Source organism: Notolabrus celidotus, chromosome 23 (genome assembly GCF_009762535.1).
Source record: "Notolabrus celidotus isolate fNotCel1 chromosome 23, fNotCel1.pri, whole genome shotgun sequence".
Classification (NCBI taxonomy): domain Eukaryota; kingdom Metazoa; phylum Chordata; class Actinopteri; order Labriformes; family Labridae; genus Notolabrus; species Notolabrus celidotus.
Genome location: NC_048294.1, coordinates 15,177,126 through 15,192,867, shown reverse-complemented (window position 1 = coordinate 15,192,867; position 15,742 = coordinate 15,177,126). Strand labels below are relative to the sequence as shown.

At 42.2% G+C, this 15,742-nt stretch overlaps 1 protein-coding gene across 1 annotated transcript in view; it reads left to right on the top strand.

Annotated features, from left to right (window-relative positions):
- The first annotated feature begins 781 nt into the window (after nucleotides 1-781).
- LOC117807374 (synaptopodin-2) overlaps nucleotides 782-15,742 on the top strand; it is a 25,470-nt gene continuing 10,509 nt past the window's right edge. The window contains exons 1-4 of the mRNA XM_034676641.1: nucleotides 782-1,029; nucleotides 8,953-9,104; nucleotides 9,864-10,633; nucleotides 12,401-15,480. Of these exons, the coding sequence (XP_034532532.1) occupies nucleotides 922-1,029; nucleotides 8,953-9,104; nucleotides 9,864-10,633; nucleotides 12,401-15,480 (4,110 nt within the window). The 5' untranslated portion in view covers nucleotides 782-921. The remainder of the gene's footprint in view (nucleotides 1,030-8,952; nucleotides 9,105-9,863; nucleotides 10,634-12,400; nucleotides 15,481-15,742) is intronic.

Here is a 15,742-nt window from a genome sequence, read left to right as displayed (position 1 = left end):
TTTTAGGTTGGTTTTATCTCTTAGACCTACACAGTATGAAAAAAGTCAAAATATAAATAGAAAGAAGGAATAAAATAAGATACAATACGAATAAAACAATACAATTGGATTAATAATAAGTACAGAAACGCAGAATAAGAGTTAGCTATGTACAAAAGCACGAATGAAGGTATTATATATAGAATTTTGAAGTGGCAGGGATATTGCACAGTGTATTGCACAGTGTATAATCTATCCAATATATAAATGACTACTGATTGGGGATGGGATGGGAAAAGTGCTGACCCAATATGTTTATTACACGGGCTATAAACAAATACAGTCCTTAAACCATTGGGAGAAAGTAACAAGGAATTTTCATTCAACATTGATTGCTATCAGGAACAACGAAAATATCTTAACTATTTTAGCAGTGTTTTAAACGACCCTAAATCATAATATAGTTAGAAGTGTAAGCTACGAGAACATATTTTGCAATATTTGTAAACACAAGATTGGATTACTTAATACAGATGCATTGATACACTGATATTACTGATTGAAGGCTATTTTTGTTGTGAGTTATTCAAAGTCTTTAGGTCTCCAAAGCTTTCACCCAGGATATTTAGAGGATATTTAGTTATAAAAGCACCATTGGTCGTCCTCTCTTTATTAGGATGCTGTAGCTCGGGGATGTCAGAGCGTGAGATCCAAATCCACGAGCTCAACATGACAAACCACCAGTTGCATGCAACGACGGCTGCAGGCGGGTCCGTGCGTGGTGACGTCTCCTGAGCGGGCTGGACTCAGGGAGAGGAGCTCAGATGATGGGGATAATACAGCGGTGTGGTGGGGTGGAGGTGGTATCTGTTAAGTGCAGCTGGTGCGGCTGACAGCTCCATGATCGCGCTGTGGAGGTTTGGCTGAGGAGCTGTTCGCAGCATGGGCACCGGGGATTACATCTGCGTGACGCTGCGTGGTGGTGCACCCTGGGGATTCACCCTGCGGGAGGGAGAGGGGGACACCTATAGACCCCTAATACTCACCCAGGTATTTATCTGTATGTCTGTCTCTTATTTGTCCAAATAATGAGTGAGAATTACGCCAGAGTTTGTACTAAAAAAACATCTGAGATGAGTATTTCTGCAAAAAAAGATACAAGTTTAACCGATGTATTATTAAGTCTTAGTTTTGATGATATTCCCTAGTTTTGTAAAAGTTTTTAGGACTTATTCATCATAAGGAAAACACTAAAAAGTTGAACTATGTTTGGTGAGAGAGGACTCACTGGGAGCAGTGCGTGTGGCTGCATTTTTGTGCGCGTTGGCTGTGTTTTGGTTCTAGATTCCTCGGGACCCTTATATGGTCAAGGCCGAGAAGGAGTGTGAAGCTGAGGGCAGCTCGATCTGTTATCACTCACAGAGACTTCAGCAAGAAAGCGACGTATTACTGAGGCAACCTGGGGAGTGAGAGGGAGGTGTATCAATGCAAAACTATAGCAATAACAAACGTCATCCAAAGCTAAGATATGTGATGCAAGTATCGTTTCAATAGAATATAAAGTTAGGCTAAGCAAATTGTAGTTAACTCTATGGCCACTTTGGCTAAACATTTGAATTGCAAGATAATGTGATGATGAACATGACAGATCACACTCAAAGGTTTCATGATGTAGTCTCTTTACAAATTTTAATTACATGCAACAACACATTGAGATTTTTATGTTTTTTAAAATTGGTCTTTTATTTGTACATCATTATCTTCATGTCAACTCTTTATACTAATGTCTGCCATTCAGTGATTACATTCACTGTGTATTACCTTATGTTGAGGACTAAGGTGTCTTTAGTGTTTTACATGTTGCATATCACTAGATAGTGCAGTTCCAATAGTGTACAGTCACATTCTTAGTTTGTGTATGTATCATGAAAAATTCTAATAGATTTGGTTACATTCAGAAGTTAAATTGCAGCTTTATTCTCATAAACCCGGTCTTAAATGGCATATGTTGGTCCTTAAAATGTAACATTCAGTTACAAAAGATGTCACATAAATGCAGAAGTATGGGCAGCTGTTTCAGGTTAAGTTGAATCTTTTTGCTGTGCTCTGAAAAGTAAAGCCAGGAGTCTTTATTTTAAAGAGTTAAGAGACTCTATATTTGGCATGGCAGTTCACAGTCAAAAGTACTCAGGCCGCACAGATCTCTCATCAACTTGTAGTGAAAACGTAAATGTTTTTCCAAAGCTGCATTCCTGTGACTTCAGAACTCCACCAGAAGAAAGTCTTTGATGGAAGATGACGATGAAGATTTAAAGAAAAATGAAACTCAAGTTAAATATGTGATTTCTTATGATCAGTGTCATTTACTTTCACATATGTTGGCATGCAATAGACTGCAAGTTGATACGCAACCACTGACGCTTTAGATGAGCTCATAAACACTTGAGTTTAAGAGACTGATTTTTGAATACAAAACATGAAGTATATTATAATTGATATCATCTCTTATACCAGGGGTTTGTGTGGAAGAAGCTGCCATTAGGAAATGGCATAAGTCACAAATGTTCACTGCAGCCTCCCAAGCCTATTTTTCTATCTTGGAATAAGTACCCCCTAAAGTCTCGAGCATTGTTTGGAAAAGTAATTTTGCATGGTCCTATATAACCCTTGTAAAGTGCCATGCCAGAGCTTGGCAGCAACAGGTCTGCCTCTTTCTCTGTGAGAGGGAATGCCCTCCGCATTTTCTGTTCCAGTTTTCTGTCAAATATTTTCTGTCAAATTTAGAAATGTGATGAGATTGAGCCTCACTGTAAGACATCTGTGACTCTCAGTCCTCCTCATCTGGAGCTCCAAACATACCTCCAAACCCCTCTCATGGGAAACCAAGTCTGTTAGTTATAAGGCAAAAAAAAAGCAAACATACCAACACCATGACAAAAACTCTAAATCTAGAGGCTACCCTGCGTCTGATCAAATGTGATTTTTATTCTGGGTTCTTTTGAAAGTAGTGGAAACTGTTTTGTTTCTTGGGGGAAAGTGATTGTTCAGTGTACTGACAGGCAGTACAGAGTACGAGCACGGGGTATCCACTCTTAAAAGGTTCTTTCCTTATAAGGGAGGCAGTATTTTTCTTCTCATTTGGAGTCCTGGCTTCAGTACAAAGTTGATGAGGTCACTTCTTTTTAAAGCTACAGAAACTGCACAATACAGAATTACTACAAGACACGAGCCACAAATACATATTAAGAAAACTCAGAACAAATTACATTAGATCTATAGTCATGGTTTAATGCTTTTTATGAATGTTTTGCTGAACAAAAAAAAAACTTAAATTATATCTGAATAAAACCCCAATAGCTTAAATCCTTCCAACCTGAACAAGAGACATTTCACCTGCTAATTACAAAGGTATGCCATGCTGGTATGTGGAATGTCAACATGCATCAGATCAGTTATGGAGCTCTGCATGACAAAGCAAATATCTTAACGCAAGTCAGACACTCTCCAGACTATAAAATAATAAGAACTAATCTTAAACTTATCTGTGTTCTGTTTAATTATATTCAAGTTTGAAGAAAACGTCCTGTTTGCCTGGGTGAACTTGACCTTACAGAGAGAAATGGGCTCCTGTTGCAGATGCTTGGCTCCTAATTGTGCGCCATAGGAATCTTATTATGCTGCCAAGCAATCAGCACAATATATGCTGTCACTGCAGTCATTCAGTGCACATTTTTTCAGAGTAAACAAAGTGCTTCACAGCTCCCTCTCAAGCTGAGGTATTGGCATTATGCTATTTAGCAAAACAGAGACATTTTTTCCCCTTTTCTGTTCCTGTTTCACATCATTTGAACTACTTAAGATCAGGGCTTCAACTTTATCATTTTCATGATATGAGTTGCAGTGTTCCTGGATGTGGCAGCTCTTTTTTTTTTGACCCAAAGTAAGGCCCAGTTAGATGTTGATATGACTCACTAGATTATGTAAATGAAAAAACAGATCATCTTAAATATAGTGTGGAGGGCTGCACAGAGGTGCAATGGTTAGTGCTGGTGCCTCACGGGATCTTGGTTAGATCCCTGGGGTAGGAGTCTTTCTGTGTGGAGTTTGCATGCGTGGGTTCCTTCCAGGTACTTGGCTTCCTTCCAAAGTTCAAACACATGCTCGTTGGGTTAACTGGTCACTCTAAATCGTCCATAGCTGAGTGTGTGAATGGTTGGTTGTCTCTAAGTGTCAGTCTTGTGATTGACTGGTGACCTGGGTGCAACCCGCCCAGCCTCTCGCCCAATGACTGCTGGATTTGGCTGCAGCCTCTTGCTTATCCAGCATTATAGATAATGGATGGATGTATGAAGTGTTTTGATAGAGCTTGTATTTTTGTTTGTACAACATTGAATGGGGTCCAGTGAATGCAACACCTCTTTACTGTTTACACATGTAAGAACCATGTGATAGCTATGACCACATTGTGAGTTTAAGCATACCACCAGTATTTCACTTTTACATAGGATTGTGATTTGATAAATATCTACACCTATAAAAACACCTTTCTACAAAATGTTATCATCCATTCATGAGTGACAAAGGAAGCTGTTTTTGTGTTTATTTTATGCAGTCTATGGTTTTAACACGTTATCTCTCAGTTTATATTTAAGTTTGCCAATTTGGAGGAACAGTTCCCTCTCTTGGCAGTCACAGAAATTATTTAATATTGCAGAAATGAGTTGTCGCTGCTGGCTAGGAGGCTAAAAGCCTGCCTGAGCTTCACTTATTTGCTTGTTTTTAGATTCATGGAATGATTGGGCCTCAAAAAGCCTCTTCAGAAAACAATGAGTGAAGACACAGAGACCATGTCGGTGTTTTATAAGGTCTAGGGTTTTGACTAAGTTTGAATTGTTGGCATAGGAAGCAGCCTCCATTGTTATGAGGATTGATATTGCATAGTATTTTGTGTAATGACTGATATACATTTGCATATTCCTTTAGTTTCTTTGTCTTTGTGTTTACATGCATCTGCAATCAGATGGCAGTTAGCCCATTTAGATTAATTTGATAAAGTCCACCACTGTTTTATGTAAATGAATCAAAAACATTTGTACATTGGGCCTGTAAAACACAGCTTAGTACAAGTCCTTCGCCCTGAAAATGCTTCTGCACTTCTTCTCTGAGGGGAAAAAGGAGAAGATGGTTGAACAAGGACAATAACTCCAACTATCCCCCCACATGGTGCAGCGTCTACCTGTACTGCAGCTGGAAAATGTTTGCCTGAAATGTAAAAACATAATTACTTAAAGCTGTGAGGGTCAGGAAATGCTGGGAGCTACGTGAACACGTTATGCAGTCCTGTGTTTCCTGTGATTTTCTGTTCTGTTTAAACCCATTAAATAGATAATTTGAAAATGAGCAACCCAGGATAAAACCTGCATATAAGGCTGTGTAATTGAGGCCCCACACAATGCCAGTTGTAAATTCTGACGATCAGGGGAATGGTATTTTTTTGGGGAAGCACTATGTTTGAAATGGTTCTCCTCTTACGTATGCAGCAGCTTTTTTTCTTACCTCTGTTTGCAGTGTGTTTGGTGGTATCTCTCTCCTCTGAACAGTGTCTCACTGTGTATGTTTCTGTTGTGAGGAGAGACAACGACAAATGTTTCCCCTCCTTTTTTGGAGCATGAGCCCGTTGCTGTGGCGTTCAACACAAACCGTCCTCCCTGTAGTGAAGAGGGAGTCCCTGAAGACAGAGACACAGGCTGCCTTATAGGGCCTGTTTGCACTCTGTTAACTCTTAAAATCTCACAGGGGTTTTATCTGAAAGCTGCCAGCTCTATAAAGTTACCCATAAAATGTTTGTGTATATATATGTAGCATATAGGTGACTCTTTTGTTGCACTTAGTCATGTTAGAATCAGACATGTACATTTAAGGTTTGGCATGAAGTGCAGGTATAATAGAGCTCCTTGTATGTACTTGTTTTTGATGCATCATAAAAAAGGGCATCTTAATTATGCATCTGCATTTAAAATACATGATAAACTATGGATGAACTGTTTAATCTGGATGGGTCTGACTCTGTCACTGACATAGAGCATAACAAAATCTGGGCTGTTTTATGTGCTTCAAGATTTTTTTTTGTTTTTGCATGCAAACTTAAAAAAATGTTCCCCACTTTAATGCATAAATATGCATGCTTCCACTTTTTCTTTCCTTTTTGAAGATGCCTTTCCACTGCCATCTAGTGGCAGGGTTATTTTACTGCACAGGGTAATTTTACTGTAAGGATCCCCAGTTCAGATGCTTGCTGAAGGAGCTGTTGTTGCTGGTGTTGTTGGGTTTATTGTCCCCATAATTCAGCATTCTTTATTTTTTATGTGTCTGTTGCCTCTCATTAATGACCATGAAGAGATCCACCAAGGTTTGAGGAAAGAATCATAAACTTTCTGTGATGTACTGTTAAAGATAAAAAAAAAATGATGACAGTTGTTTTGAAGTTTTGAAAAAATCCTGAGCTTTGAGCTGCCGCCTCGTATGAATGCTTTCAGCTTCAGTTTATAAGAAACTTTAAAGGCTATTTTGTGTAAAAGCATTGTCATAGTTTAAATCACCTGGAAGAGAGCGCTGCTGTGATGGCAGAAGGACATGAGCATGATCAATGGTACGACAGTGCAGTCATTTAGTCATCTTTAGTGTCATTCTATGTTAGCTACATTGATTCTGATGCATGTGGCCATTACTGCGTTAATTTGTGAATTAATCCCGTTGGAGAATTAGCTGTGGCAAATATTAAGACTCATGACCTTGTTATGTGGAAGGAATTGAGTTTTAGAGCATTGACTTTTCAAGTCTATTTTAGATGAGTATTAATTTGACTGCATTTTGCTTTAATTTGACAGTGGCTGAACAGAAGAAACACAAGTAAAGAGCGATCATCTCCAACAAGAACTGTAAGATTAAAGATTCTAAAGTGGTTTCCAATCAAAGCAAACCATGCAGATTATATTTTCCCAAAGCTGTTTGCTCTGTTCAATATGCAGAATATCTTCTTTATTTCCTGAGAGTGTATCCTCTAATTGCACAGTTCTGAAGTAATCATTTTTGCCTGCTAACTGTATAAGTGGCCTTTTGTGCAAAATTTATGGGCTCTTTCTCCTTATTAAATCCTCTTATTAATGAACCGTTTTATAGGCCTCAGGAACCAATTACAAGGGAATGAAACCATCAGTCATTAGTGTAACTGTGTAAAGAGGTGCCCTTTAAATGAGTCTGCACAGAGCCGGATCACAGCAATAACAAGGAGCTGCACAGTTTTAATACAAAGTAAACCCAGCTTATGTCTTTGATATAACTGGTTGTACAGAGTTATGTGAATTGGACAAATTGTTGCTAATCCTTGCTAAGAGTTGTTGATCTTCTGAAACTTTTTAACAGCAATTTGATATGTTTTGATTTGGCTAGGTGTGGCTAACATTACCAGTGCTAGCACCAGCCTTTGGTCCTTCTTCAGCTTAACATTCACATGCCTGAGCTGGTTACACAGGGCTCCAGTCAAGTGGCTATGTGCCAATTTGACCAGATACAGCCATCTGTCATCTTTGCTTGTTTACATCCAGGGAGAGGAGCATTACAGCATTATGGCTGTAGCCATATGTTGGAGCTGCTGCCCCAGCTTTGTTTAACTTGTACCATAAAATCAGGAATATAGTACCAGTATATAAGACGCAGTCTGTTTTGAGGGGCTCCCAGAGGAGAAAAGGTTTAATCTGTCTTCCTTCCGTTGCGTTCAGCAGCGTGCAGTTTCTGTGCAGCTGTGTAGCTCTTGCTGCAACCCACTCTGTTGGTCACTTGTTATCTGAAGTTGTAATATATGCACATAATATGCTGTTGCAACCTTTAAGCATTCCTCAAAAGGCCTTATATTAAGTACAGAGGTAAGCACTTAGCTTGGTACTAACAAAAACTGTTTCCAATATCATTTTTGTGTTTTGCTTACAGAACTTTAATTTGTAAGGTGTAAGGTATGCATGTATTAAGGAAAATACTTCTCTCCTAACATTTCCATTAGAATCCATTCTGTATTTCTGGTAATGCATTAATGTATTGGTTGAACTTTGGTATTGGCTGATGTTTGCCTTGTTTACACACATCGGCCCATCAGAAAATAATGCACCATGCACGCAAGTGTTGATCTGTTGTTTCGTTCGGTTTAATGCTGGCAAGCTCATACACCTAACTGCTGATTCAGAGAAGAGGGTATTTAGAGGACAGAAGAAGTAACCTGTTGGACAAACTCTGATTAGTTTTCATGTTCAAATGTTGAAAGAAAAAATAGGAAGTGTGGAGGTACAACACGGTCTGTACAAGATCTGCCATACTGTATGTAAGACACGTTCAAGAGGCATTTTCAGAGGAGGGACTGCCAGCAAGAATTCAAATACATAAAGTGTGATTGCTCATTTTAAAATAAGACAGAAAGTAATCTGTGTCTGAATCTATCTAATTGTTATTTTAAACAATTGGCTTTATCATTAGTATTGGTATTAATATCAGTATCAGCTGTGATTTTCAAAATTGGTGCATCTGGATGTATTTCTGCTCCTTTTTATGACCAAAAAGTATTACGAAGATACCATTGTCCTCATGCTTTCCTTGTAAAAGTGGATTTACAACACTGACCTGGAGGAGAAGTCTCTGTATTACGACCTTAGAAGATACTGACAGCATTTTTGAAGTGATTTATTGTGACCACCTGTAACCAGCAGTGTTGGACAGGTTACAGAGCAATTCTCACACTTGGAGTATCTCCTCTGTACAGCCAGTCAACATTTTTATCTGTGGGAGTACATTTCTGTTTATTGGGTCACAGCTGAGGGGGCTGCGTTGACATTGCATGTTGAAAGGTTACCACACTGACCTGGTATGTGAAAGGCTTGTTTTTTTATTTCTTCTGCCTCTTTAATAAAAGGATCTTTTCTTCCACAGGTAGAAGAAGACGGACGTGCCTTTCAGGCCGGAGTTCGGGATGATGATGAGGCGGTGTCACTTAATGGCGAACCATGTGCTGACCTCACCCTCATGCAAGCCTTGGAGCTCATTGACGCATCCATTGACTGTGTGCAGCTGCTTGTGAAAAGGTAGAACTGCAAATAAATACACATGAAATGACTGACATTGAATTGGCATTACAGCAAACCTATGAGTAAACACAAACGTCTGTGCATTCTTCAAAGGTATGATATTTGTGTATCATTGCAGCATTACAGCACTCTTAGACCTTGGTGTTCACAACAGCATTGCAAATTATTATTCCCCCTCTGTATTAGCATTTAGATAGCATGTTGGTTTATGACCTATTCCCTTTGGCATAGTTCAGTGAGCTTCTGACTGCGTAAATATGTGCGTCCATGTCTGTGTGTGTCTTAGTGAGTTTATGTGAGTTGCCTATGCATGCTGACCTTCCAACTGTTAGGCCAGTGTGTCAGTGTGTTACAGCTTTGTGAGTCTGATGAAGTGCAGCTGCTCAGCTGTTGCTCAGTGTGCTTTGCTCATGAGCTTAGGAGAGTGACATGTCCTCAAATGCTGCTGCAAATGCTATATATGTCTGCATTAAAAAAGCAGAGGGTTATGCAGTTATAGCTTGATTGCTGTCTTTGTCAGGTCCTTTCATTTAACTTGTGAAGAAGTGGGTGAAGATGAAAACATTGGCAATGCGATACAAGCTTTATCGCTACATTCATCAGTGATTATATTTTTCTAATTCAAAGTGTATTCATATTATCCGCTATATATCCAGAGGAGGCACTATCCTTAAATTCATATATATGAACAGCAGTTTGTATGTGTTAAATAAAACACACTTGTCCCTTTCACTTTTCCTGTCTCTCCTCTTAAAGATACAGTGCCATCCCTTCAGATGACAATAAATCAGAAGAGGCATCCTGTAGTGAAAGGGACTCATCTGGTGAGGTTCTTGAGAGCACCACCCTCCACATCGTCTCTCCAAAGCACAGGTCCCAGAGCCCAAATGAACTCTACATATCTGAGTCCCAGGATGATGCCTTCAATGTAGAGTTGGACATCCAGTTCCCCAAGAGACCCCAGCTGCTTTGCACACAGCTCCATACTCTCTCGCTTGGTGATCAGAAAGTCCAGGAGGAAAATGATGAAGGAACACAGCGGTGTCTCTCTCCTGGGGACATGGTGGAGCTCCAGGTGTCTCTTTCCGAGCAAACCTTGGATGACATAGGGAGAACATCTCTTGGGAGTGCTCTTGGTATTGAGGGGGAACTTTCAAACAGAGAGGCCATCATCACAATCCCGATCATCACCGCCACCACATCTCATGATGGGCCAAGCTCCTTCAGAGAGCCGCTTGGCCAGCGTGGAGTGGTGCTCAGCTCCCCTTCCATGCTGGGGCAGGTGGAGGTCATTTTGCAGAAGCAGCCAGCAGCATCAGGAGCAGGGAGGGGCATCCTGAATGTGGGTGGAAGTGTTGGATCCCAAAGCGAGGGAGAAGAAGGAGGAGGGTGTTGTGAGGGAGTCCCTGGGTCATTTACTGTCTCATTTGGAATTCCCTCAGAAGAGGGGACTGCCACAGAAGAGCAGGACTCTGACTCAGAAGGGGATCAAGACAAACCCAACAAACACCGGGCCAGGCATGCCAGTGAGTACCTCTGATCCCATTCTTATTTATTTGTTCTTATGTACATTATGTTTCTCTTTATTTGTGTCATTGTGTGTGTGTCATAAGAATCTGTTCATTTAAGGGAAAATCTGCAAGGTAATAGGCTGACACTAGAATGCATTTGTCAACAGCATGTGTGCATTCCTAAGCCTGATGTCCGGTGTGTGAACTCCTCAAAATAGTATCCGTCACTGCAGTTGGAGGAGGGTGCTGAGTCCTTCAAACGAGAGCAGACACATCCGGGTCTAACCTGGAATACAACATAATCAAAGTTATAGCAGATAAGAGGGTACAAGTCAACAAAAGTCTCCATAAATGTAAAGAATCAACTGAAAAAGAGAGAAAAGGACCTTGAATGTGTCATATTTGGAAAGCACCTTATAAAATACCTCAAGTATCCATTTGAAGAGGCTTGATGATTAATATGGATACTGAGGCGTTCCTTCAGAGCTGTGTTGAAGACATAAATATAACACGAGCACGCTGATGATGCCTGCAGAAGTGGCCCTTTGACAGACACCAGCATGTGCTCCCCCAGCCCTGTTACCTGATCCTTTCAAACTGGGTGCTTTAACTGAGCTAAAAAAGTGAGCCCATTGCTCACTCCCGCTGTCTCCTCCACCTTCAGGTTAGTCTTGCAGGAATATAAAAAATAACCTTCTCATTTCTATGTAGCAGCCGTGCTTTGTTAGATCTTTTGAGGGGAATTGTCATCTGGTGAATGTTATCTGATTGGCCTCTATATCAGAGAATTTGGTAGTAAAGAGGAACAGAAGGTTTTAAGTGGATTTACACATAAGGACTGGTAAAGAGGCTTGGATCGCTCTGGATTTATTGCATGCAGGCTATCTATAATCCTTGTCAGATCCTATTCCTGGCAACATTAGGGGGATTTACTTATGTAGTTGATTGTCCGTGAACAACTCAGTATATGACATGGGTCAGAGATTTTCAATACTTGCTAAATAGGTTGGTTTTTAATGTTGAGCAGTGTGAACAAACTTAGAATGATGCAATCAAAAAAGAGGAAAGGAATATTGCTTTAGTTGGATAACTTGTGTGGACTAGAATGTATGGGAAATGGAAATGATCTTGTGAAAGTGTCCGTTTATAAGTTAAATTTACATTACATTCATTGTTTACAGTACAAATGGGTTATTCTGTTGTCATTTCTCCTTTTGTTTTTACTTTAAACATTGGCTGTAGTTCGAAAAATTGTATTCAACACAGGGTTGATATCAATGTAATGCAAATAATCTGGATAGCTTTGCACCTAATTTTGCCTCTGTTGTTATTTTATATGCATGAGCTTCATTTTAAAAACTAAATTATATGAGATTTTTTTTCTTCCAATTTTTGCATTGGGTTATACATATTTTGCATTTAAAGTAGCATTCTAAATACAGAATCAATTAAATTTGGTTAGGCTATAGTACCTGAGCTAGCAGCCCAGGTTCAGTTCTGACATGCAGCCACTTTGTATGTCACTCTTCTCCCCTGGCTTCCTGTTCTATTCTCTCTGAGTAAAGGCTTGAATCCCCCAAATTTTACCAAAATAAAATAGATTGTTACTCATTGGGAGACAGGAAGCTAGCCTATCTAGATTTTTTTTCCCTTGCTCCATCATTTGATAATAATGTCTTTGGTTTCCAGTGCAATCCTTCCAAGAGAAGCTTTTCTTCAGGTTTCCCCATATGAAGACCCTTCTATCTTAACACCCAACTCTCTTTTCCCTTGTCTCTTCAGGGCTCAGGCGAGGCGAGAGTCAGTCAGAGAAGCAGCTGAAGGAGGCCAAGTCCAAATGTAAACGAATTGCTCTTCTTCTTACGGCTGCACCGCCCAACCCTAACAACAAGGGGGTGTTGATGTTCAAGAAACATCGGCAGAGGGCCAAGAAATACACACTTGTGAGCTACGGTACAGGAGAAGACGAACCTGACTACAGTGACGAAGAAGACGAGGAAAACGAGGACAACAAGCAAGGGACCCACACTGTTGAATTTACCCTTCTGGCCCCAAACAAATCTGAATCAGACAAGCAGTTTCTTGCTAATGCCCAAAGTGGAAAAGGTGTGCTGACAATCAACTTGGACAAGGGTCTGCTTGAGATTGAAAGGAACTTGAGTAACCAAGAAGAGATGGAGTGTTTGCCCGAAACCAAGGGAAAGGGCGCCTTGATGTTTGCCCAACGACGTCTAAGGATGGATGAGATTACTGCTGAACATGAGGAGCTAAGGCGCCAAGGGATTCCTGTAGAAGGAGTGGTGGAGGCAGAAAAAAAGATAGAAGAGCACTCCTACATGCAGTCCACAACAGAGAGCAATGCTTATATGGATGTAAATATACACCAACAAAGCCAGCAGCAACAACAGTACCAGCAATATCAGGAGCAGCAGTACTATGAACAACAACAAAGCTATCAACAGCAACAACAGAGCTACCAACAGCAACAAAACTACCAGCAGCAGCAGGAACAACAACAACAACAACAACAACAACAGTATCAGCAGCAGCAGCAGCAGTATGAACAACAGCATTATCAACAGCAGCAGATGTATCAGCAGCGGCAGCAAGAATATCATCAAGAGCAACAGCAAATGCAGCACTATTCTACAAACATCAATGGCACTGTCCAACACCAAACCAATGAAATGCAGAGCTCTTTCAGCAATCGTTCTGCAAAGCCGTTCTCAGCAGAAAGCATGGTAAATACCACTTATTCTCCTGCAATGAGTGGGACCAATCAAGATTCTATGGGCCAAGGAGAGCAGATAGCTTCTCGAGATGAGCGTATTTCTACCCCTGCAATCAAGACTGGCATTTTGGCGGATACGAAAAGAAGAAATGCAGGCAAGCCGATGTTCACATTTAAGGAAGCACCAAAGGTATCACCTAACCCTGTACTGCTAAACCTTCTTAACAGGGGTGATAAGAAGTTAGGCTTTGAGTCAGGACCTGAGGAGGACTACCTCAGCCTTGGCGCTGAGGCATGTAATTTCCTCCAGTCTTCAAGAGGTAAACCCAAGGTTCCTCCACCAGTGGCTCCAAAGCCTATGATCAACCCCAACTCTCCTCCTTGGTCCCCACAGATAGAAATGACCAACCAGGACATGCCTCAACAGGCTGAAAATAGTATGTCAACACCTGCTGTAGCCCCCACCGCTGAGACTGCCCTTGCTCCAGAACCAGAGCCAACCTCTGCACCTGCCCCCGAGCCCTCCCCTCCTCCTGCCCCCCAGGAGGCTCCTGCCACTATCACAACAGAGGAACGGCACATATGGACTCACCAGCCAGAATCTCAACAACAACCTTTGCAAGTGCCGACCCAAGAGGAAAACAGTCACATCAATGCTACCCAGCAGGCTGAGCATGCTCCTGTGACAAGCTGGTCTGCAGCACAAGCCCAAGCCCAAGCCCTAGCCCAAGCCAAAGCCCAAGCCCAGGCACAAGCACTAGCACTAGCACAGGCCCAAGCCCAAGCCCAAGCCCAAGCTGAAGCCCAGGCCCAAGCCCAAGCCCAAGCCCAAGCCCAAGCCCAAGCCCAAGCCCAAGCCCAAGCTCAAGCTCAAGCCCTGGCCCAAGCCCAACAACAGCCATCTACTAATTCATGGCACCCATCTCAAGTGCAGCCACAGGAACCACCTCCAAGTCAGTCACCACCACAGCCACCTTGGGTGACACGTCAGCCTCTGCAGACCCAAGCACAGGTTCAGCCACCCACAAATACTTGGACCCCTCAAATTCAGCCATCCTGGAGTCAGCCTCAAGAGCAACCACATCCTCAGCAACAGTCTCAGCCACCCTGGACAAACCCTCATGAGCATCCAAATCAGCAGCAAATGCAAGCAAGTTGGAGTCAGTCTCAAGAACCAACGCGACAGCAGCCCCAGCCCCCATGGGCACAGCCATCATTAACAGAGAGTCAACAACAACCACCATGGGTGACACAACCACAGCAACAAACCCAGCTTCCTTGGGTTCAACAAGTTCAGCCAGAATCCCAACCACAACCTCCATGGGTTCAGCAACCACAGCATCAGGCTCCTCAACAAGCATGGCCGCAGGCCCAAGCCCCAGGCCAGCCTCAACCACCTTGGGTTTCAGCACAGCCTCAGCAGCAACAGCAACCTTCAATGAATCCATGGCCTCCATCACAAGCTCAAGCCCAAGTTCAGCCACCCTGGGCCCAAGCAGCCCAAGCACAGCCTCCAGCTCAACCCCAAGCCAATTTGAATCCATGGGCACCAGTACCTGCACAGCCTGAGTCCCAACCGTCATGGGCCCAGCAGCCGCCAGAACATGGACAGCATCCAATGAATACTTGGGCCCAAGATCAAAACCCTGCTCAACATCAACCACCTTGGGCTCAACCTGCTCCACCCCAGCCAGCAACAAATACATGGCCTTCAGCTCAGACACAGCCTCAGGCACCTGTGAATACCTGGGCACCACAGGCACAACAGACACCTGTGAATGCTTCTATGTCAATATTGAACCCCCATCCTTCTCCAAAACCTTGGAATCCACCACAGAGTTCCCCCCAAAGCCGGACCCCTCCACCCCCACCACAGCGAATGCACTCATTCACCATTGGTCAAAGAGTTTCATCACCCATCAACCCAATGGCCACTGTCTTAAATCCATCATCCCAAGGTTCAGCTTTTGAGATGCCAGCGGTTAAAGGAAAAGGAGCTGATATGTTTGCAAAGAGGCAGTCTCGCATGGAGAAGTTTGTTGTGGACTCTGAGACTGTGCAAGCAAACAAGGCATGCCGGGCAACATCGCCAGTTGCTTCCTTACCTACTGAGTGGAAGTATACACCCAATGTACGTGCTCCACCCTCACGGTCTTTTAATCCTATTCAGTCACCTTCCTATCCCCCAGCAGCAACTAAGCAGCCCCCACCAAGTAGTCCTTCCACCAAAGCCAAGAAAAAAGGCAAAGAGAAGCAAAAACCTGCCCCTAAACCTCTCAATGTTATAGATGTTATGAAACATCAACCATATCAACTTGATGCTTCTCTCTTTCTCTTTGGCCCAGCAGCAGAGGCTGCCAAGCAAGCTGCAGCTAAACCTGAATGCCCACCTT